Source organism: Pantherophis guttatus, chromosome 6, assembly GCF_059756535.1.
Source record: "Pantherophis guttatus breed Tessera chromosome 6, ASM5975653v1, whole genome shotgun sequence".
NCBI classification, from domain to species: Eukaryota; Metazoa; Chordata; class Lepidosauria; order Squamata; family Colubridae; genus Pantherophis; species Pantherophis guttatus.
In genome coordinates, this window is record NC_142068.1 from 37,999,148 (window position 1) to 38,023,832 (window position 24,685).

The 24,685-nt window shown below is 35.0% G+C and overlaps 1 protein-coding gene across 6 annotated transcripts in view; it reads right to left on the minus strand.

Annotated features, from left to right (window-relative positions):
- ANKMY1 (ankyrin repeat and MYND domain containing 1) overlaps nt 1–24,685 on the minus strand; it is a 38,697-nt gene that overhangs the window by 5,119 nt on the left and 8,893 nt on the right. For 5 of the 6 annotated variants that reach the window (XM_034439500.3, XM_034439499.2, XM_087872700.1 and 2 more), the window contains 12 exons: nt 24,029–24,245; nt 22,943–23,107; nt 21,577–21,947; nt 18,208–18,379; nt 17,257–17,409; nt 15,679–15,825; nt 11,558–11,665; nt 9,786–9,917; nt 8,458–8,571; nt 6,688–6,853; nt 4,331–4,400; nt 3,423–3,574 (listed from right to left, as the gene is read on the minus strand). In XM_034439500.3, coding sequence (XP_034295391.2) covers nt 3,423–3,574; nt 4,331–4,400; nt 6,688–6,853; nt 8,458–8,571; nt 9,786–9,917; nt 11,558–11,665; nt 15,679–15,825; nt 17,257–17,409; nt 18,208–18,379; nt 21,577–21,947; nt 22,943–23,107; nt 24,029–24,245 — 1,967 coding nt within the window. Of the gene's footprint in view, nt 1–1,059; nt 1,428–3,422; nt 3,575–4,330; nt 4,401–6,687; nt 6,854–8,457; nt 8,572–9,785; nt 9,918–11,557; nt 11,666–15,678; nt 15,826–17,256; nt 17,410–18,207; nt 18,380–21,576; nt 21,948–22,942; nt 23,108–24,028; nt 24,246–24,685 lie in introns of those variants that run through there. The other variant, XM_034439501.3, reaches the window with a different exon arrangement.

Sequence of the window (24,685 nt, forward strand, 5' to 3'; positions counted from 1 at the left end):
AAGTTCTAGTAGAAAAAACCCTCATACAGAGGGATGCTCTGTAACTCCCTTTTAGGGGACACATCAGTTTCCCACATTGTGGGGTGATACAAAATTTGGGCTTGATCTGACAAAATGGCAGAAAACAAGTACAAAACTGATATAAATATGAGTGAATGCCACAACATATTTTTTGGTATTTACTCAATTTAAATCCCTTTAACACAAGCTTGGCTTAATAGAACAAACGATCTAAAACTGATAGAAAATGTTGGCCATAGTTGTGGTCAACTAATAGTACATTACTAATAGGTTGCTCTATAGGCTGAAGAGAAGTCAGTGAGCTACACTGTGTAGCAATGAGCAAACTACATTTCAAAGATAAATTAGTACAATACTGGTACAAACGTTAACATAGATTTTGAATAAATGAAGCAATACTGCTTTGGTAAAGGTTTCTTCTAAACTCCAATCTAAAATGTTGGTATCTTCCGGCCACAAGGAACATAAAATGTGGGCTTGATGGAACAAAGCAGAACAAAACAGGTACGAATTTTTGAAACAGGCTATGTGTTGAAACCAAATTTGAAGTTCAGAGTTAGCTGCTGCATTGGGACAACCAATGAAGCTTGAAGCTGAATTTTGTTAATTTGAAGAAGCAAAAAGGAAAGTCCTCACATAGCACAATTCATTACATGATGTTGTGAAAGCTAGTCATTTGGCTGGCTCCAGAAAGGGACTACACATATTTTGCTGGCTTTATGCCTCTTTCAGAGTATGAAGAAAATGAAATCCAGAGGGTGAAAAACTTGGAGGAAGACAACAGTATTATATTCATGTCCTGCTCATATGCTTCCCAGTCATACCTGATTGATCACTGTGGAATTAATCTTTTGCTTTCCAATATCCATTTTATATGCAGATATGAAATTTCCTTATTTCAGTTTCTGGAAGCTTGGAAAATGCTTTGCTTTAATTTATCCATCCAAATGAGATTTTGATACCGTATTCTTAATGGAATCTTTTTTTTTTAATCTTCCTTGACCATATCATTTTGAGAAATACACCATGTACAGTAGGTTTCTAGATCAAATTCTAAATTTTAATCTAAAAACCCCTTCAAGAAAACACACAATTGTCAAAATAAAAAAAATATTCACATACAGTCTAGGCACACTTGACACCTAGCTTATTCACAGTCCATATATTAATAAAATTCTTTTTACATCTCTCCTTGCTTCTTCGCTTGAATGAAGCTTTCTCTTGCCGTTTAAAGTCATTCTCCTAATAATCTTTTGCCATCTTTCCAATCCAGGTTTTCAAGGAATCCTGCTTTATATTTCAAGAGTTCCATTTCTCCTGCAACTTTAATCTTATATGTTTGTACATTAAAGTGGTCAGGAAAGTAACAATTTGCACATTATTTTTCTTGTTCTCCTTAACTTGTTCTAAAGATGAGAGAAAGCATATTTTGCCCAATTAAAGTAACCACATCAAATATTTTTCAAATAATTTGCTTCATATTATAAGCAGCAGTGTCCTTGTGTTCAATGTAGCGGTTTTTTTGACACTACAAAAATTAGCTGATTGCCAAGAACTGAAACAGATTTAAATCAGTACTTAATGTAAACAGATTAAAAAATTAATTTACATTATACAATGTAAGATGTAAGATAAATAATCACAGGAAATCTAAACATGTATATATGATGCACAGGGAATTAGATCAGTATTAAATGCTTCTTAATATTATCAAAACATAATATTTATAAAGAAATTATCTGGGAATAAGAATTATCTATCAAAGAAGTAGAAAGGCAGTCCCAAGTGCTACTTAAGAGGCATAAATGTGGTATAAAGATATTTATGATAGCATCTCAAACCATTACTTCAGGATTGTTTATATCTTCCCTATAATAGCACTCATGTGGGAACTTTAATGCCTGAATTAGATCTAAGTAATATAATTATTATTTTTAATATAGTATGTAGTTCTACAGATGTTTCCCAGTAGGGCAGTAAAATGGACCACCCATAGCTTAAAAAGCTACACTTCATTGGATATTGCTGGTACACACATCTGAATTTCTAAAAAAAAAAAAAGGGGGGGGGGAGTAAAAAGATCTGTGTATGCTAAGTGAAATCCAAAAGACATTGAATGTTAGCCCAATAAATGTTAGGTAAAATAAGCATGGGAAAGAAGATTGGGGCAACTAAGTACCTAAAAAGATGTATAATGTTCAGGAATTAGGTTCAAATGATGTACACTGTGAAGTTATTATCCATTTGTCTTACATAATCTAACTCCGTTCCAAATTTTGCCTAGGTTACCAGCTTCCTATTAAGGACAGTTATCCATCTGAAATGAAGCTCAGGGAAGAATAAATGCTTCCAAAATTAAGGATTTAACTAGCCATAGTCTCATTTTTAAAAGAAATCTTCTATACAGTACTGCAAATAAGAAGATGCAACATGACACAAACTTCGAATCAGCAAGCTAAGCACTCAGACCTGAACTAGAATACTATAGGAAGAAAAGTAGAACTATAGTAGTCAGTAGTGATGAAATAAATCAAAAGTGCATCACATTGGTCCAGAATGCAGTGGCCTGTGCAGAGTTGGGCACATCTAGATTCATCCATGTTATACCTCTGTTGTGCAAGTTGCATTGGTTCCTTGTTTCCTTCAGGTGCCAATTCATGGTAGTAGTTATTACCTTTAAGCCTACATGGCACAGGACCAGGTAATTTGTGGGACCATCTTTCCCTGAGGACACCTCTCTTCTCCACCATATCTGATATGATAGGCACACTCCTAGTCCCTTCCCTTAAATGCTGCCATCTTATGGGACCTAGGAAATGAGTCTTCTCCTGTTCTATGGAACACCCTTCCTCCAAAGATCAAGCAGGCCCCTACCCTTTTGATCTTCTAAATTGCACTTAAGGCCTGGTGGTTTTCCCTAGTGTTGAGATGAGGTTGAAATTGGCAAACCTGTTGAGAGCTGCATGGGAAAGTTTAGCTGTAGTGCCAGATGTTTGTTTGTTTGTTTGTTTGTTTGTTTGTTTGTTTGTTTGTTTTAATGCTTTTCTTTCACTGTTTCTTTCACTTTTATTGTGAGCTGCCCAAAGTCTGGTTTAAGATAGGTGACTATATAAATGTTTTAAATAAATTAAGTAAATAAATAAATTTTACTGCAGATTTTATATGTGTATTGTTCAAGTTACTGTTTCAATTTAAGTTTGGTTTAGCTGAATTGTTTTCATAAAAGTAAGTTTTCATAATGATAGGTAACTGTTGACGTTTACAGATACTAATTAGATTAAATAAAACAAGATTACTTACATTTTTAAGGACACTTTGTTTCTTTCTAGAAAAAATAATTGCAACGTTTTTACATCTTATCTCAGTCTCACTTTGCTCTGCATGCCATCAGCCCCACCTACCTGTTTGTAAACACTCTCGCTTATGCCGTTCATTCCAAGCCTTGACTTTGCAAGACTTGCTACAAGTGAAGATCTCAAAACAATGTTGACAAGGTGAAAGGGTCACACCAACAGATCGTCCACACTGGTAGCAGTATTTAAAGAACAGCGATCTGTTAAAAAAAATGTGGTTACAAGAAAGATTAGGGATGTAACATGTAAACTTTTTGGAACACATACATAATAAAGAAATTTGCTCAAATATTACAAAGTTGGAATATATATGATTCTGTACATCAAGAGTTTTGAACTTCAACACTTGTTTCCTTATGTTGTGATTCTATTATGTGACTATTGAAAGTTATTTCAATAATTTCCTATCATATAGCCATGCTGTCTCTTAATCTTCTAATTAAACTCCCCCAAATTAATGTTTTATGGGCTTGTCAATATATACAGTCAATAAGCAACTTTTACCAGTGCTCATTTTCTTAATATTTTTTCAGCTAATTTTTATATCACACTCATAAGAAATCTGAATACTGACTTTAAAGTTTGTTGGAGATTGGAGGAATGCACAATAAATTTATGCACTTTATGTCCAATGTGTATGTATGTATGTCTGGGTATAGGTATATATGGATGAATATATCTATATATACATATACTATATATAAACAACACACAGCAACAATATTATAGATACTAAATTTAAAATTTAAAAAGGGGTTCATATCTGGATTTAGGACATCTATTTTAGAAGCCATATGAAGATGAAATAGCTTAAAGGGAACATCATTTTGAGCTCTGCAGCAGAATACTCAATCTATATGTCTGGTTCCATTAGTGATGACAACAATACTAAAACCAACTATCACAACCATCTATAAGTACAACAAGCAAATTAAATTTTGATTCATAGAACTTACTTTGATGAATCTATTTCTGGTAATGGTCCTAAAGAGGTATTTATCGATTTCCTTCTTACTCCTGCAGAAGCTGAAATGCAAATATTATTATAATTGGTTTGTCACATAGTCACATGTTTAGATTGGATTTGGCATTTTTATCTACCTATCCTTTCCAAGGACCTAGGATAGGCAGATGTTTTTGTTTGATGATGTATGATTCATTCCAGTCAACCAGATGTTTGTATTTGCCATTTTTATCCACCTTTCGAGTCCTTCCCAAGGCTTGGGTTAGGGAGATGTTATTATTTGCTAATGTTAAACGTATCATTACAGTGTGTAAGTTGTTCCAACTGATTCCTTTTGCAATTGACTGATGGTGATTTTGTCAATGCTGATGGTGCTCAAGTGATGCTCCAGATGTTTTGAGATTGCACCAAGGCACCTATAACTATTGGTACTATCTTTGCTTTCTTTTGCCCCAATCATTCTATTTCTATTTGCAGGTCATTGTATTTGTGATCTTCTCCAGCTCTTTCTCTTCTATTCTGCTGTCTCCAGGTACTGCCACATCCACTATCTAGACTTTTTTGTCCTTCTTATAGACAATTGTTAAGTCTGGGATGTTATGTGGCAGGTGCTTGTCTGTTTGAGTGCTAAATTCCCAGGATATGTTACTTCTTCGTTTTCTTTTACTTTCACTATTTTAAGGTCCCACCAGTTCTTCCTTGCAGACAAATGGGATTTCTTGCAAATATTCGAACACACCATTGTTGCTATTTTGTCATGCCATCTTTTATAGTCAGTCTGTGCAATCTTTTTGCAGCAGCTAATTAAAGGTCCAATGTTTCTTCAGCTTTTTTGCAGAGGTGGCTTTTGCTGTCTGTTGCTGTCCTCTCCGATTCTTGCTTTGTATTCATTTGTTCTTAAGGCTTGGTCTTATGCAGCCAGTATTAGCCACTCTGTCTCTTTCTTCAATTTTCCTGCTCTTAGCCATTGCCAAGTCTTCTTGTTATTTATTTTTCCTGCTTTTTTTAGAAAAAATGTACTAGTCATATAAAATTTTGCCTTGCTGTCTCTTTCCTATTCTTCATTGGGTCTTTCTTGAAGGCCAGTTTGGTCTCTCCACAACTCAGTAAGCCTGCATTACTGAGTATGCTAGCTTTAATATATCATCTTCACTATCCTTCAGATATTCTTCCAATGGCCTTTTTTCTTCTTCAACTGTCTGGTATGCTTGCAACATTATTCACCTATTTCCCTTGGTAAGTACAATCTATCAATATTGATGTATGTATGAAAGGCATAATTCATTGCCATTATTTTTTTGGTCTTTCTATTCAGGGCTTTTAGTTCTGCTTGACTCCAGTCTACTGTTTCAGTTGTACATCTAATGACTGGAATCACCCAGGTGAGTTAATTGTCTTGATATTTCCTCAGCTGAGTTTGGACTTTAAGATCTTCATTACTCTCATAACTGTATTCATTTCTAACCTCCTTCCTGATTATATATATATATATATATATTTGCTTTAATTTATATGCCGCCCTTCTCCGGAAACTCAGGGTGGCTTACAATGCGTTAAGCAATAGCCTTCATACTTTTGTATATTTATACAAAGTCAGCTTATTGCCCCCACAATCTGGGTACTCATTTTACCTACCTTTGAAAGGATGGAAGGCTGAGTCAACCTTGAGCCTGGTGAGATTTGAACTTGCAGTAATTGCAAGCAGCAGATGTTAATAACAGTGCTTTAGTCCACTGTACTACAGGCTAAATGTGTGCATGATGTTGGCATCCTAAAGGATCTCCAAGTGTAGTGATCATCCTCATCCAGTTTCTTGATGTTATTTCTATACGGTGTCTTGATTTATTGTTTTCACTATTTTCCCCCATTATAACTGGCTGCACAGTCAACCAGATATTCATGCTGAATTTGGCATTTTCGTCCATCTATTATTAAAACTGATCTCATGAGAGCTATTGTTGCTTTTCTAAATGCCAGAGTCAATCTTATTTTTTCAGAATTGTTAGCAGTATTAGCCAATTTTTTAATAAAAACAAATAAATTTCAACGTCTGAGAATGAAATTAAACATTATAAGAATTGCATATAAGTATCAATATCTTTAGCCTCCTTTTTGTCTCAGCACAGTATATCTTGTGAATACAAAATGATAACAAGATAATATCATACTACCACATTTCCCAGGTGATAGGAGGAAAGTTGACAATGAATCCCAAGTTTAACTTTTTAGGTTCATATTTTTAAATAATCTCCAACTGCAAGAAAACACCTCTGCCCTAAGTATTCTAATCGAAGTCTAGAACTGGTTTATATTGTTTTTTTTTAATTTTAAATTCTAACTTGGACTCACCAATTTTGATTTTCCTAAATTCTTCTTCATCCCATTGTTTTTCCTTTTCACTGACACACTCACGAAGCCGGTCACTGAGAAAATCCAGCATCTTTCGTCGAAATGCATATGTATCCCTCTCTATTGGTGACAGAGAATGGAGGGGAGTATGCAACACTCTTTTATCCTACAATACATAAGCATTATTTTTAGTATGTAACTAGGAAATGTGCATAAAAATTATAGATAGCAATAGTACCTAGACTTATATACCACTTCATAGTGCTTTACAGCCCTCTCTAAGTTTACAGAATCAGCATATTGTCCCCAACAATCTGGATCCTCATTTTTACTGATCTCAGAAGGATGGAAGGTTGAGTCAACCTTGAGCTGGTGAGAATCGAACTGCTGCCTGTTGGCAGAATTAGCCTGCAATACTGCATTTTAACCCCTGTGCCACCACAACTCATATGGTCAAGTAGTCAGATAGTCCTTGAGTTACAACCATTCCTCTAGCAATTTTCAAAGCTAAGATGAAGCCGAGCAAATGTATAGTCCCAACTATTGCAGTATCCATACAGTCACATAATTGTGGTCTGGGCACTAGGCATCCACATGTGATTATGGCATTGTAGCAAGTTGCAGTCATGTGATTGTGATTTCTGATGCTCCTTGCCAGTTTCCCATAAGCAAAATTTATAATTTGTTTCTGATAAAAACAATGCCACCTATGTTTTTTACTTAATTTCTAGTTTTCCTAGCAGACATTTAGAAAGTCAGTCACCAGAACATTCTTTTCTGCGCCTTCATACATGCAAGGGAAATAAATTCACCAGTGATTCTATTTCCATGCTTGCATAAATAAAAATATGCCTTTAACAGAGATTGATAATATTGTTTCCTATAATGTAATAATATATTATTTGCAAGTAATTTATAAACAGAAGTGTAAAACATAAATAACATCAAAACCCAGTGTATTTTGATGAAAGCAACTACAAACAAACACCTTTCTATCCATTGTCTTTATCCATGATAATGTAGCACAGATGTTTTGGCACATGTAGAATTCTGGGCAGAAGCACTGATGAAGCCTTTTAATTACATTCTAAGTCATCTATATGCTAGTGAAACACAGGTTTACTTAATCCCAGACAGTACCACCAAATGTTGATCAAAGTACATTGATCAAAGAAAATGAGAAAAGTTTTCAAAAATTGCAAAAGTTTCAAAATAAGCTATGTGTAAAATGCAAAGAATAAGAAGTATTAAATAAATGACATTCAAGAAAAAGAGAAAGGGAAAGGAAATCTAAATAAATCTCATTTATATCAACACCATTCACCAGACTTTTCCATTTACAAATCATCCTTGTTTCCATCACATTTATATATCTATTGCCACAATACTTTTTTATGAGCTCCTTACCTTTCTCAACGATCAGTTCCATCTAACCATGACTTTCTCAATCATTCTCTTCTCAACCATACCTTAAGATATTGAATGTTCATTCATTTTCTCCATATAATTACGTCACCTCAACATAGTTCTTTTGTAGTAGTTATTTTTATATTTGATCCATTAATTAATTCAGCACCCATTCATTCTTCACTCTATCTCTTGTCTTACCATAACATTTAAATACCTTATTCAACTTACCCTTAGGTTTTCCTGACATACATGACTCTTACTTCCATGTAACAAATTAAACAGTAGCAAAAATGTGCATTCCGCAAAACACAGGACTGTAGATATATCATATTTTGAATTTTCAAATATGGAAAAAGATACCTGATAATATTTGAAATATGCATAGTCCACAACTGTCCCCACTGCAGTTCTACCCTCATCAATAAGAGTAATTGGCAACAACATATCTGCACCTGCTGCTAGGAGAGAATCAATCTAAGTAGAAAATAAAATAAATGTAGAACATCAAGAGTTATATGCAGCCATTTCCACCAATGTTACACATAGGCAAATCAATATAGTTAAACCTGAAGGTCATTGATTTATTACTAGCATTTATATAGAAATAAGGCATAACTATACACATGAACCAACTTGTCTTTAGGAAGATGCACACAATTCAGTTAATGTTTACAAGTATTCACACACATGTCTATAAACCTAATAGTTACTTAATTACATTAATCATGTAAAAGCAAATTTCTTAATGTTTCGGTATCTTCTTCTTAAGCCATTATGTTACAATCGGAAACTGAAGTTCTGGATAATCAGATGTAGAATTTAATTTGTGTTAAAACTGAACCACAACCAAACTTAATATGGGGATATAGATTTTTCGCTTTGTGCGGTATAGATAATGACGTTTTATATCTAAATGATTACTTGCTTATGTAAGTATACTAGGAAGGCGGACAGACAAATTGGAGCCATCAGTTTGTCAATGCCGTCTACTGTTCACGCAATCCCCTGGTCTCTCAGCCATGCAATATGCTGACCTCTCCCTGTAATACTACAAATCTATATCAGCTCTATTTTTGATTCTTTAATCCTTGAGCCTTTTACAGCCTCTTTTCTCGCTTTTTTCGTCAATTCATAGCTTTTCCATCCTGCTTCACCATTATAATGACTTTTATTTTATTTTACTTTTGTTTTGGCAGGGGGTTAGAAAAATTTACAATCTTTATTTGGAAAAGAGTATTATTATTATTATTATTATTATTATTAATTTTATTTCTATACCGCCCTTCTCCCGAAGGACTCAGGGCGGTGTACAGCCTGATTAAAGGCACAAAGACAGACAAAATTTAAAAATAATAAAAATTATTAAATAATTGGCTCAATTATAAAACCCCCAAATTTAAAACCCCACATTTAAAACCAATTAAAATCTTTACATTGATAGCCCGGCCTGGTGGAACAACAAGGTTTTGAGGGCACAGCGAAATACACGGAGATCGGAGATCTTACGCATTTCTGGGGGCAGTTCATTCCAAAGGGCAGGGGCTCCCACAGAGAAGGCCCTCCCCCTGGGTGTCGTCAGCCGACATAATTTGGCCAATGGCACCCTGGGGAGACCCTCTCTGTGGGAGCGGACTGGCCGGTGGGAGGCTACTGGTGGCAGAAGACCAAACATGCAACACTTTTCTTACCTGCGCCATCTTAGCTGCTATTGTCCCACTCTGTTCATATGCAGGATTAACAACAGCACACAACGCACTTGCAATACTTTGGCTTAAAGGTAGATTTGGTTCAGCTCCACCAGCCAGAAGTTCAGCTACTGCCTAAATGTAGGAGAAAGAAAAGGAAATATTTTTTAACATTCTCCTGAATATTATTGTTTCAGATCTGGGTAAAATGCCTTGCCTGAGCAAATTTTGGGCAGGGCTAAAAATAGCCAAAATAATATTTTTGTTAGGGATTTAAAGAGAGAAACTGGTGTCCACAAATTGGCTTCCACATTCCTAAAGCAGTGATTTCATCCATTAAAAATCACCAAAACAGGGAGTTCTACATGGTTTCAGTTAAAGACACAAAACTATTTTTCCTGCTTCTCCCTTTGTTCTTGTCCGCAGCTAAATATGAGGCTCACACAACAGTAAGGCACTAATTAAACAGGACAGGTCTTCCAGCAGTAATGTCCTACTCTGGTGTAGCAGAAGGGATCATAGGATGAGCTAAGGCAAGAATATGATAAAAAATGTCTAATCTTGCTTGTTTGCAGCCAAAGGCCAAAGAAAAAAACTACTTTGTATCGAAACTGCTATGTAAACCTGATTTTTTGTATATATAATACTTTTATGAAAATAGCAAACCTAGGTTAGAACTTGCTGAGGAAACGATGGCAATGTCAAGCCATCACATAGTCCATTTTAGGAGCAAGCACAAGTCTTTGATCATGAGATACACTTTTTGACTATTACTATTATCAGCCTCCATGGGTTGCATTAGAAAATAAATACACTAACACATAACCATATTTTTGGAAGGGTATTGTGGCATTGCATGATGAAGAGTTATTTCTGATCTGAATCATTCCTCTGCATCATCTATTTGTTAAGGAATATAAAATAAATGATATTTATTCATTCATTTATTTCTATTTATCCATTCAATTAATATTGTCTACTTCACATATGATTCAGGGTAGCATCATCCAATTCCTGAGAGAAAAGCCAGGTCTATATTTTCAATATTTTCAATAATGTTATGTGTATATATTTTATGCAGGTTTTTCTCTGGCCTAAAGCGTTTGTATTGTTACTGAATATAACAGAACATAAAATAAGTATTTTGAAATTAAAAAATCTATAATCCAATTTACAATTAAAATACAAAAAATAATAGTTAAAAATAATGTTACATTTGTGTGGCACTGTCAATTGTCAAATGGGACTGCAGGAAGAAGAATTCAACTTCCTCCTCCCCATGGAGAGAACTGATTGAAAATGGATCCTCTAACATTATCAATTTTCTAAAGACAAAAACAGCCAAACTAACAAACAAAATTCCTAACAATGTGAACATTACCATGTATAGATAGCATGACTGTAAATTGCTGTCATTTTCTGTTGTTCTCTCCATCAACTCTTAATGGAACTTTAATACTAATTTTAAAATCCAAATCAATAGATTTGTAACTCTTACTACAATAGTGTTGACTATAAATTACTTGAACCATATAGCTGATTACTGAATCAGTATCAACATGTCTCAAAATATATGTATATATTTTTTAACTTTCCATATGTTTCAAGGAATCTTTATTGTCCATTTTATGTGCTAGTATCATTGTATATATTACCTACAAATGTTGACATAAAGATTGGAATCCCTGCTCTGAGTTTGCCACAATTAAAATAATTTTGAAATAATGCTTACAACTATTGTTAAAAATGCTTGAAAACACAAGAATCTTGCACACCTGTTCATTTCCACCAGCAACTGCAAGTGAAAGAGGGGAATGGCCACTCCACAGGACATTTGGATTTGCATTGTGATCTAACAGAAGATGAATAACTTTGCCAGTATTCTGATGGGGAGAATTAAAAAACAAAAAATAGATCAGTACAGATACTGTTTTTTAATTAAAATAAAGAGTAAGGACACATTTAAATAAGATATTTAAGTTAGGCCACATTTTTAAATTTAAAGCAAAAATATTACACCTATTTTATCCTGAAGGAAAAAACTGAAGCTGGTTCCAAATTGGACATTTACTTACCTTTGTGCATATAAACATATTCAGATCAGAACAACATATCACAAATTATGGATCTGGTGCTATGAATACAAAGTCACAACAGTAAATAATATATATTTTAGACTGCTTGGCAGATATGGGAATTTATGAATGCTGTCGTCATTTGGTCATGCAGTCACCCTCAATTCTTTGTGCCCTGATGGACCTCACTTTGTCAGTATTGCTTGCTTCTCTGAGTTCTTGTCAGCTCACGCTTGTGTCGTCAGCGGCTTCAAATCACTTTGTCTTCTGTTGGCCTTCCAATGCAGAACCTATCCTGCTATGGCTCATGCACATCAATAGAAGAAACAACCTTTGCATGCACAGATTTTTTTCTCCCTATTATAATGAGTACGTCATTCCAAGAACACTTATGTGATCAAAATCAGATTGACACAGAAAATGCTGCTTGAAAGAAACTGTAGTGGTTTTCCTCCAAAATAGTTCACCTTTAAAATGAGAGCTTTATTTTACAGTTCCTTACAATATAACTGTGACCTTTTCTTGTTTTGGACAGAGAGGTTGTTTTAAATATAGAGTTGGATTATTTTTACATGTGTGAACAATAGGTTGCAATCCAATACTTTTGAACAGACAGGACTTGTTTTGCTGATATTTTGAACAAAACTACAAAACCTTTCACCTTTTCTCCTTTTACCCTTATCTGTGTGCATACCTGTATAATCTCCTAATTTTATTCCTTAATCTATTATAGCCAAATTTGTAACCTGCTACAATTGTACATCACACTTTTCCTCATCTCTGCCCTTTGCTTTCTTTCGCTTATACGTTCCAGAGTAGTTTTTCCTTTCCTTTAAATAATTCAATAAAAGTTATGCAAGTGATTACAACAGTTGCACTTAAAGCATGAGGAAGAGATATTTTTGTTATATTTTAAAGTCAACATTATCTCCTGAAAAAGCTAAACTCATAAACTGGAGTGCTCAGCTCTTGGAGAAAGTAGTTCCCCTTTCCAGGAATGAAAAGAGCTGCTCCTTCCTACTCAACAAAACCAATCTGGGACAGAGAATTTTCAACAAGATAATTACTGCAACAGCAGTAGGATATAAGCAGAGGAGAGAGAACAAGCCATATAATTATCTCCCCAATAACTTAAGCAATCCCTGTGGTATGTATCTTTATTATGTCTTAACCTTCACTTATAGGCATCTCAGGATCCCTGTGGACAACAAGAAGGGCAGAATGTAAAAAGCAGCAGAAAGGTTTGTCCAAATGAATAATTTACTATAAATAACAACAGAAAAAAATTCACTAAAGAAGATAATGAAACAACAACAACAAAAAAAAACAGCAATGGCCACCAGTAAAATAGGCCAACAGTGAAGGTAATAGAACCGAGACAGAAAAATCAGCTCTTGCTGATTTCAAAATGCAATAAAACAAAACTTTGAAAGATTTAAGGACATTAAATAATATTGCTCAGAAATAAAAAAAAGTTTATGTTCTCTTTTCTGAAAAGTTCATTTCAATACAATTACAATATATACCCTTTTAGTTTTTGATATTTTATGGATATCAAGACAAAAAGGAATTCAAGTATTCCTTGACTTATAATTATTTGTTTAACAACCACTCAAAGTTACAAAGGTATTGAAAAAAGTACTTTATGAACAGTCCTCACACTTACTTATTCATGCAGTCACTTGATCAAAACTTGGACACTTGGCAACCAGTATGTATTCATTATGGTTGCAGCCACTTGGGATCATAAAATCACCACTGCAACCTTTCCAATAAACAAGATCAAACGGAAAGCCAGATTTGCTTAACAACGGTGGCAAAAAGGTTGTAAAATCAAATGCAACTCACTTAATGAGCACATCACTTAGCTATGGAAATTCTGATCTCAACTGTGGTCATAAATCAAGGACTACTTGGAAGGCTTTTGGCATATTTATCTTTCCCAACTAAATTTTGTAGCTGGTAATCTAATTAACATAATAAACAAATATTCAATGCATCAGTTAGTTTAATTAATGATAGGGAAACTTCATTAAGGAAATAAAGATAATGTGTTGGGCCTCAGACAGGGCTGAAAAGTTGCTCTCCGTGGCTCAGTTCATTATTTTTAAAACAGAATCCTTCTAAAAAGTAGCATCTGTAATAGGCTGTCAAAGAAGGTACAATTAATGGAGCGCTCTGGATCTTAACCAATACTTAATATTTTTATGCAAATTATCATTAGATGAATTGATGATTTTGTATCTGGTTAATTATAAAATGTAGGATTCTCAGGTGTCTCATAGGAATCTATGTCAGTAAATAACAGATGGTGAAGAAGCAAACCTATATTTATATTTGTCTATGTATTGAGAATAGGGAGGCAAAAAGGGAATTAATGAAAAAATTGAAGTGGCAGAAAGTAATCCAACTGCAGAAGTAAAAATCAAAAACCTGAACTTCTACTAAAGATAAATTGTATTTTGCAAATTGATATTGTTCCAGATTACGCTTTCCATTATGAGCTGAAAACTGAACAGCTACAACTAGTAAAAGAAACTAGTAAAAACTAGTAAAAGTAAAACGTCTAGGCTGAAATCCTATATTCCTTTACCAGGGAGTAAGTATCACTGAATTAATTACAACCCGTTTCTACCTGTACATTTGCAAAGTAAAGTTTGATAGAAAGAGGCCTGATACCGTTATATTTATTTAATGATACAGAGATGTTAGAGTTAGATTATTTAATTTTGTATTTATAAAACTGATGGTAGTAATATAAAACTGGAGTGTGACAATCCTGTCATTCCAGGCCACAACTCTTCTGGCCTTCCAAAAATCTCTGAACATCCCCGATGTCCTTGAAATGCAACTCTCACTGGATATATTAATTATGGCTAATGGCAGATGGACTACAGTATATTTCCATCCCTGATGTGTCTCCGATGTGTTGATTTAAACTGGGAATACAGTGAGGAAGGGCTTCCTCTTCTATCTTATTGAAGGAATCCTATGCTATTTTAAGAAATAGATAGGAAATCCACTCTATATAAGAATAGTAGAAATGGAGAGAATGCAGCACTGTGGTCTGTAATACATCCCATCTTCCTTAAAGGAAAGTGATGTTGCAGTTCTACCATAAAAGCCAGCCACTGGTCGTTTTAACTTTAAATTACCCATTTCCTTCTCCAAATCTTTAGATGGCCTTAAAATAGATATGAAGGCTTATGTTTCTTCTTATCACCCTTGATGCAATGCCAAATATCTGACCTGCATACTATATAGACTGCTGCAATCCATTCTCTCTCTGTACAATAGCTGGGATACAGTTTCCTTGGTCCTTATAAATGAATAGTCTGAATGCCATTCTGGAGATAGGCTTATTCTCTCATGTGGCCTCCCTACTACCTCAAAGCTGCTCATCTGTTCATTCAAGAGTTTTTCCAGAACAAGATGCCCAATAATTTTATTTCTGACAATGGCATTAAATTCAGATTGTCTTTTTGCTACTATTCCATTCTTTCTGCATTAATATTCTATACACATTTAACACTTGGGCGAAGGATTTAGAAAGATGGTAGGTTAAAACTGATTACACCAGAGATATGCATTAGATTTAATACGTCCACGATGTCCATTTATTCCATATCATTGAAATTCTTCAAACAATTTGAGCTCAGGCTTAAATATTAAATGTCGATACTGGTAAACTGGAACTAGTTGACTACAGACGACTTTTTCCTTCTACAAAACAAAGTTATTACCAATGCAAAATGTGCTATTCGAAAACTAAGAAGGGACAATAGAATTTGTAAGGGAGAATCCCAATAGCTATCACTTACCATAAAATTGTCTTCCCTCTCACAGGCAATATGAAGAGGTGTCCTCCCACCTTCCTCTGGGACAATAGTACATTCTCTGTAGTAACCTTTGGGTGGTCCCGTTTCATTATTCATTTTCATGGAAGATACTGATTCACCAATATCATACTAGAAAAGGGAATTAGACAACACAGTTGAGGAGCCATAAATGTTGTTCCCTGTCACTTCCTACGAAGATAAATTAATGGTTGGGGAGTAGGGCATTCTTCCTTTAAGCCTGTTGTCCCTGGTGTTCAGCCTATCTCCACAAATGATCTCAAGTCTATGGACCAAATCCACACTCATTTGGCCTCTCTAAGACACAGTGATTAACTGTTCCTAAGATTTAATAAGCATGTGTTTATTACATTTTCCATATGCCCCATGAGCTGTATTTATGCATACATGGTTGCTTTATACTAAATCATATTAATCTCAATGCAGCAACTACTTAGTAGTGGTCTCCCACAGTAACAGTTTAAGATGTTACCCTGATATCCTCTCTAGAAACCTCTTAATCATAGATATTCAGTCAACTCTATTAACTGTCGCTTTATAGGATCCAAGCAATGCAGAAAGTAGTCAGTGAAATTTCCTATAAAAACTATATATCTATATTTTTGTTATTTTCGCTTTAAAACTTTTAGTTATTATTCTTATTTAATACTTTAATCTTATTGTGTAAGCTGCCTACAATTTCTTTGTGACTGAAGTACCACACAAGTTGATAAATAAAGTAAGAATATATATCTGAAATGGCAACACTATTTAAATATGTATCATTGTAAACCCACATTAGAATTTGTTTGTAAAAACACTATTTCATCATAAAAAGTAAATGTAAAGGTTCCTCTCGCACATATGTGCTAATTGTTCGCGACTCTAGGGGCGCTGCTCATCTCCGCTTCGAAGCTGAAGAGCCAGTGCTGTCTGACGATGTCTCCATGATCATGTGGCCGGCATGACTAAATGCCAAAGGCACACGGAACTCTTTACCTTCCCACCAAAGGTGGTCCCTATTTTTCTACTTGCATTTTTTACGTACTTTCGAACTGCTAGGTTGGCAGATGCTGGGACAAGTAATGGGAGCTCACCCCATTACGCGGCACTAGGGAGTCAAATCAGTGAATTGCCGACCTTTCGATCGACTAGCTCAGCGTCTTAGCTACTGAGCCACCACGATCCTTTTTCATCATACAGCATGCCATAAAATAATTGCACTATGAATTTTATTTATCACTTTGTCATATACAAGTTATTTTGGGGGTTTTTTTCTCACTTCTTCTATATGGTTTACAATATAGCACCTTCTTTTATGGAACCTATTGTATAGAAACTGATACTTGGACAGCAAATATGATAAAAGAATACTATTTCAAGTTGGAAAGATAATTGTATAGGTCAAATTTATAGGTGTATGAAGCCTCTCTTCTTCTCCCCCCCTCTCACTCTCTCACTCACTCTCTGTTTTTGTATTGCTTTTTGTTTATTTTTTATTTCACTATTATTTTGTATGTGTTTTTCTCTTTGTTCTGATTTATTCAGTAAATAAATAAATACCTTTGTTGCAATCTTATCTAGCCGAAATATATCATTCTCATCTTCTGCCCTGACATCAGGATCTGCAGCAGCATGAAGTAGTAATTCTGTGATTAAAATCCCTTCTACACCAGGAAGGGCAGCGGCAATATGAAGAGGAGCCACACCTGCAAGCTGGGAAAACAAATGCTGCATTTATTCCCAAAGCAAAGAACAAGCAAAGAACCTGGAGCTCCAGGTGGCCCTGACCTCTGCTCCTTCCGCCGCGACCTGAAAACGTGGCTGTTTCGTTTGGCCGGCCTGGACTGATGGAGTTTTAATTCTAATTTAATTTTAACTTGTTAATCTTAATTGTACTTTTAACTGTTAAATTATGAGATTTGGATTTAATTTTTTAACTTTTTATTAGATGTTTCTTAACTGTTGTGAGCTGCCCTGAGTCCGGCTGGAGATAGGGCGGCATATAAATCTCATTAATAAATAATACATTAATAATAAGTTACTATAACATTTCACTGTATGCACTCAGTCCATTAAATGGTCATTATGACAAAAAGGTATTCCAGCTTCCAAATGAGCATCTGATCCATATTAACTAAGTTTTAAGAACTGAAGAGAATGAAACCTTAATTGTCCAAGTCATTATTATGAGAAACTAAACATTTTCATCAAATACGATCACCCTTCTTTGTTATATGACAACTTAATACACTAAGAGTTTCTGAACCAAGCTACAAAAATGATTAATCAGTAGGAATGAAACAGGTACAGAAAACATAATAGAGCAAACATGCTTTTTTAAATTAATACAAGGCACCATAAACAATTTATGTGCAGCTTGAAGTTGATATGCTTAAAACATAAATCATTGAAATAAGTGAAATATTTGTCTACTTCTTTAAACAATTATGAATGTTCGATTCATAATTAAAAACTGTAGTTTTTAATTTTAATAAAAACAAAATATCCTACTTTGGTTGGAAGTCGAATGTCAGTCCTTGCTCCAGCTTCTAGAAGTATTCGCACACCTTCTGCATCAGCGGATTTAACAGCAAAGAACAGTACATGCATAGGAATGTTGGAAATATTTGGATCAGCACCTCTCCTTACAAGCAATTTAATTATAGACATTCTCCTTTTTTGTCTAAAATCCAGCAGAAAAAAGATCTATGTCAATACCTAAAAACTTAAAACATTAGCATACATTATGCTACGCAAGCAGATAAGAAGTTCTATAACCGGATATTCATCCTCTGATGCCAAATACTTGGAATATGAAAACAAACAAACAAATATCTTTTGCAGGCTCTCAAAATAGAATGGAATGGGAATGGAAATGGGAATGGGAAGGAATGGAATGGGGTGGGATGGGATGGGATGGGATGGGATGGGAGAGGATAGGATAGGATAGGATAGGATAGGATAGGACAGGACAGAACAGAACAGGACAGAATGGAACTGAACTGAACTGAACTGAACTGAACTGAACTGAACTGAAATGAATTGAATTGAATTGAATTGAATTGAATTGAATTGAATTGAATTCTTTATTGGCCAAGTGTGATTGGACACCCAAGGAATTTGTCTTTGGTGCATATGCTCTCAGTGTACATAAAAAGACAAGATACACTTATCAAGAATCACAAGGCACAACACCCAGTCACAGTCATACAGTACAATAAGCAAACAAATCATACTAGGAAACAATCAATAGCAATATAAATTGCAATCTTACAAGCAACAAAGTTACAGTCATGCAATCACAAGAGGGAGGAGATGGGCGGCAGGAACGATGAGAAGATCAATGGCAATAGTAAAGCAGCCTAATGTGAATAGTTTGACAATGTTGAGAGAATTATTTGTTTAGCAGAGTGATGGAATTCAGGAAAAAACTGTTCTTGTATCTAGTTGTCTTGGTGTGCAGTGCTCTATAGAGTTGTTTTGAATGTAAGAGTTGAAACAATTTATGTTCAGGATGCGAGGGGTCTGTAAATATTTTCACAGCCCTCTTTTTGACTCATGCACTATACAGGTCCTTAATGGAAGGTAGGTTGGTAGTAATTGTTTTTTTCTGCAGTTCTAATTATCCTCTGAAGTCTGCGTCTGTCTTGTTGGGTTGCAGAACCAAACCAGACAGTTATAGAGGTGCAGATGACAGACTCAATAATTCCTCTATAGAACTGTATCAGCAGCTCCTTGGGCAGTTTGAGCTTTCTGAGTTGGCGCAAAAAGAACATTCTTTGTTGTGGTTTTTTGATCATGTTTTTGATGTTAGGTGTCCATTTTAGGTCTTGAGATATAATAGAACCTAGAAATCTGAAGGTCTCTACAGTTGATATTGTGTTGTCTAGTATTGTAAGAGGTGGGAGTATGGGAGGGTTTCTCCTAAAGACTATCACCATTTCTATGGTTTTGAGTGTGTTCAGTTCCAGATTGTTCTGGTCGCTCCACGAGGCTAATTGTTCAACCTCCCATCTGTATGTGGATTCATCATTGTCTCGAATGAGACCGATCACTGTTGTGTCATCTGCGAACTTCAGTAGTTTAACAGATGGATAGTTAAGAGATGCAGTCATTGGTGTATAAAGAGAACTGGAGAGAGCCCACCTCCTTGGGCGGCCCCTGTGCTAATTGCACAGGTATCAATGTAATTTTGGGATAATTAATGGGATGCAGGCAACAAAATGATAGTTTACATGGTTGTCTCTAAATAAGAGAGCCCGGCCTGCACAGAATATTATTAGCATGTTTAAGATAAAACTGTGCTTTGTTCATGCTTGTGACATACTGGTCAAAATCGCATAACTGGAATAGTGTGCTAATCATTAGTAAGAAATATTATAGATTTTTTTGATAAAGATATTATGTGACAGCTTCAATTGACAAAATCCATACACAAAGTCCTCAACTTACAACCAATCACTCAGTGACCATTCAAAGTTACAGCAGACATGATTCACACCCTGGTCAGTGTCTCTTCGCACTTCTACCATCGGGCAGAAGACATCAAAGCATAGCCAGCAGAACAAATAGGTTTAAAAATAATTTCTATCCTTGGGCTGTCAGACTCTTAAACACAACCACAATCACTCCACGCACACACGGAAACATGACTAGTTTTTCTTTTTCTTTCTTTTTCTTTTTCTACCCCTAATTACTCGCATAGGGATTATTTGTATTTTTTGTCATGGACTGCACCAGTGAGGCTAAAACCAATTTCATTGTATACATGATATACAATTACAATAAAGGCTATACTATACTATAGACCCTCCAAAAGGTAGAAACACACAGGTTAATAATAAGTCAGGGGGGTCAAACTCAAGGCCGGATATGGCCCGCAGGGTACTTAGATCTGGCCTGCGGGGCCGCCCTGGAAACAGCAAAGGACCAGCCCGCGGTGCTTCTGCCAGTGAAAATGTAGCTCGGGAACCCATTTTCGCTGGCAGAGTGCTCGGGCCACCACAGGCGTCCCCGACGTGAGTGATGTCAACCTGGCCATGCCCATCCTAGCCACACCTACCCTAGCCCCCTGAGTTCAAACACAACCCTGATGCGGTCCTCCATGAAATCGAGTTTGACACCCCTGTACTAGGTTAACACTGAACGGTGAAAATGAAAGAATCAGAATGAATTTTGGAGCGCGGCAATGGGCAATATGCTGAATGAATATATTCCAGGGAGAAAATCATTCCATAAGAATATTAAATGGATGGGTGGAAGGAAGAAAAGAGAGCATGGTTTAGAACAGAGCAAAAGAACTAACTAACACAGTGACATTGAGGTGTGTAGAATTATGAAAAAAATAAAAATGAAAAATAATGAAAGAGACTATGGAACAATGCTTAAAAGAGAAAGGTTGCTGCAAAAGATAAAAATAATAAAAAAGATACTGCTTAATGTTTATATTGAGAAAAAAGGTAATTGCAAAGAATAAAGTGAGATCAAGCAATGTTAAGATTTAAAAAGACATAAAATACAAAGTGATTTTTATGGAAACAAAAAACTGTTTTTGAAGTGAGCGAAGAAAGCTAAACAAACTGACACTAAATTAGAACCATTAACATAATCTGTTCAATATTTCACACCATATTCAGAGTTTGCAGTAAGAGCAAATTATAATACCATTACCAAGTAATCAAAAAGTTTTGCAGTATTGCTAGCAAGTTTTTGTAACACAGTATATTGCTTGATTTTCATATTATAAGAGTTCCCTCAACTTTAATTCATAGAAACACCTAAAAAAATTAATTAACTTCTAACTATCTTCAGAAAAAGATCTAACACAGGGATTACTTGACCATGGTAATGATTCATCTATGTTTTCCTAAAGTCACTTACTCTGTTAATGATGCTGCCATTCTTATTAAGGTGCCTTCCTGATGAACAGAGTCCCCAGTGTCTGGGTAAGAGTGAGTTTCTAACATATGTTGGCTAAGAACAACTGCACCCTGATGCATAGTTTCTGGAGAAATCTTCATTTTGTAGTTGTAAACACCACAAATTGTCCCAGAGCTTTTTTCTCCATTGTCTGTTTCCTCCGATGACTTAATTCCAACATCTGGGACAAATTCTGTTTTTTCAACTGACAATGACAACTCTTCAACTGATACTGGGGAGGAAGCAATTGAACTCGCTTCAGATAATTGAGAGATCTCTGACCGTGATAATGGTAGAGATGATTTAGACATTTCTTCAAGGACGTCTTCTAACTATATAACGTAGGGAGGAGAAAGATAATCATTTGTAAAACTAACAACTATATCTTGACAGGAAGACAATATATTATTAGGGTATGTTTTTAATGTTCAGATACATACATTGCATGTTGTTATGCAAAATAGTAAAGTTAGGTAACATTCTACCAAAATTTTGCAAAGATGATTTCATTATATCACCTTTTCCTCCTTGCTTCCTCCTTTCCTTCCTTCCTTGTTTCCATCCATCCATCCATCCATCCATCCATCCATCCATCCATCCATCCATTATGGAATTCAAATAATCTCCTGTCCACAAATACTGATCAGAGGTGAATCTGGCCAATTTGCAGCTTCATATGATTTCAGACTATGCCTATAAATTATACCACTCACTAGATTACAGACAGCAAGGATGAAAACATTACTATCTTTTAACAATAACTGCTATTTAGTTTTTGAAAACAAAACTTCTAAAAATCAGAAACACTTTTAAAAAAAGTTTCAATGAGCACTGGCTGTACATTATATTATAAAACTAAAAGTGAGAGAAAGGACATTTATGGACCAATCCCTATAGAGGAGCTCTAACTCAAACTATTTAGGGATGTAAGACAAAGCAATGGAGCAAATATCACAATATACTGAAATAAACATTTTAAGCAAAGAATATTTGGAATTGTAGATAACTCCATTCCTATTGGATGTAGCTTAGCAACCAAATTAAACGATTATTAGCAAATTTAACTTTCATTTGAGAAATGCAGTTTCACAAACACAAAGACCCCAGGCAACTTCAAAAGGAAAATCCAGCACTTTCCACTGAATTTAGCACAATAGTAACAAGTGTGGTTGGTTAATACAAATCATTGGGATATGTTTACGTCTCTTGCATATACCTCTTCATTCCATACAATCAGGACAATTCAGTCAAGTGTATGCTCTCTTTATTGAAATCGAAAAGATCTTGCTGAATTTTTTTTCAGATTTATATATTATGAAATACTAACCTCTTTTAAAAAGATATTTCTTTCAGCAATATTGGGCTGAAATCCTTCTGCAGGGAAATAGTGAATAACACACATGGATAAAGTTGATAATCCTTCATCATTGCATTTATTCACATCAGCTCCACAATCTAGAAGAAGGTTGATGATGTCTTCTTGATAATTCAACTGCACAAACAATTTCAGTTATTTTCACGAAGTTTTTTTTACACTCCAGTCTGTGCACATTTCAAGATTATGAATTTGATTTCTCCAATGAATATGTATAATGAGTTTATCACTCCCCATCTGGTGCTCCAAATATATTTGGATTACAGTTCCAATAATGTGTATATTACATGTTGGGTGGAAATACTAGTTGTAATAATCTAACCAGTTCTGTAAGGTATCAATCGGAGAAAAATTGGTCTACAGTGACTGTCCAGTGACAGTCTATTCTTTCATATTTTCAACTGCTGTTGACAAATAGCATAAATTATTTCAAATCACTCAAGCAACCCAGAACTGTAATAACTTCTGACTTTTTGCAAATAACGCCAAACATGCTGAAAGTAGTTAAGCTGGAGGAGATCTAACTACAAAGGTTCTTGAAAGTTATTATTTTGATTCAGTTTAGACTAGGTTCTAGCCTGATTATATGTACATTACCAACACAGCATCTTCAGTTAATTCAGTCTTCTAGATATTTTAAAGTCATCAGGACACCCTGTTCTCACATTTTCAGATGGTGGTTACAAAGATGGCCTATCTCTTCAATGACACCTGCTCTATGGACTAATGCAAGGCCCCAGAGCTGATCTATTTGAAGCATCTTTCAAAGACTGTTGTGTTTATGTTAGTCCTTATCCTTAACACCAGATAATAGGTTTTGTTTATAACCTGTTTTAATCCCATATCTATAGCCACTGCAAATCATTTTAGGATTAAGAACCAATGTACAAATACTATAGATTAATAAACAAACAAACAAATTTATTTAAATGGTACAATATTGTCACAATACAAAAAAAAACCCTGAATTTAGCTGCACTTCTACCCACCCTTCAAGGTTCACCATGACAGAAAGCATAACATATAGTAAGAACTTACAGCAGCAGCAGAAAGAGCAGTATATCCACTCATATCTGCTATATCAGGATGGGCCAGATTGTCCTTCAGAATTTCATGAACCCTTTTATAGTCTCCTTCTGCTGATTTCTCAATCAGTTCTTCAGCAATAAGCTCTTTGGGACCTTTAGCTCCAAAACCATACCGATTGCCTTTGATAATGGCATTAATATCCCAGTCTATGTCACTCTGGCAATGCCTGAAAGTAAGCAAAGCCAGAAAAAGCTAGAAATACAATAGAAATACAGTTTTGTTGTGACATGCTAGTTAGATAGACAGATAAGACATGGTGGGGTTTTTTTCCCGCTACTTTTCCTTATCTATCTTTGATTTAATGCTTAGTGAAATGGTAATTCTGGGTTTTACTACAGACTGAAGATATGTATGAGAAATCACAGGACCGAGTATCCCCCTTCAGTCAATATTCTATCGGCACAAAAAAAAAATATTCCCTCTCCACAGGAAATTAGCTAAGAGGGGAAAAGGCTTTAATCTTGCTCTCTCTTAAGTTAATTTATTTAATATGAAGAACAATCAATCATGTCAATGATCATTTTCAATCTAAAAGGGTATATAGATAAACAAACATTAATCATCCAAGTAAAGAAAGTTTTTCACTGTTCCACTTTTTGAAAAAAA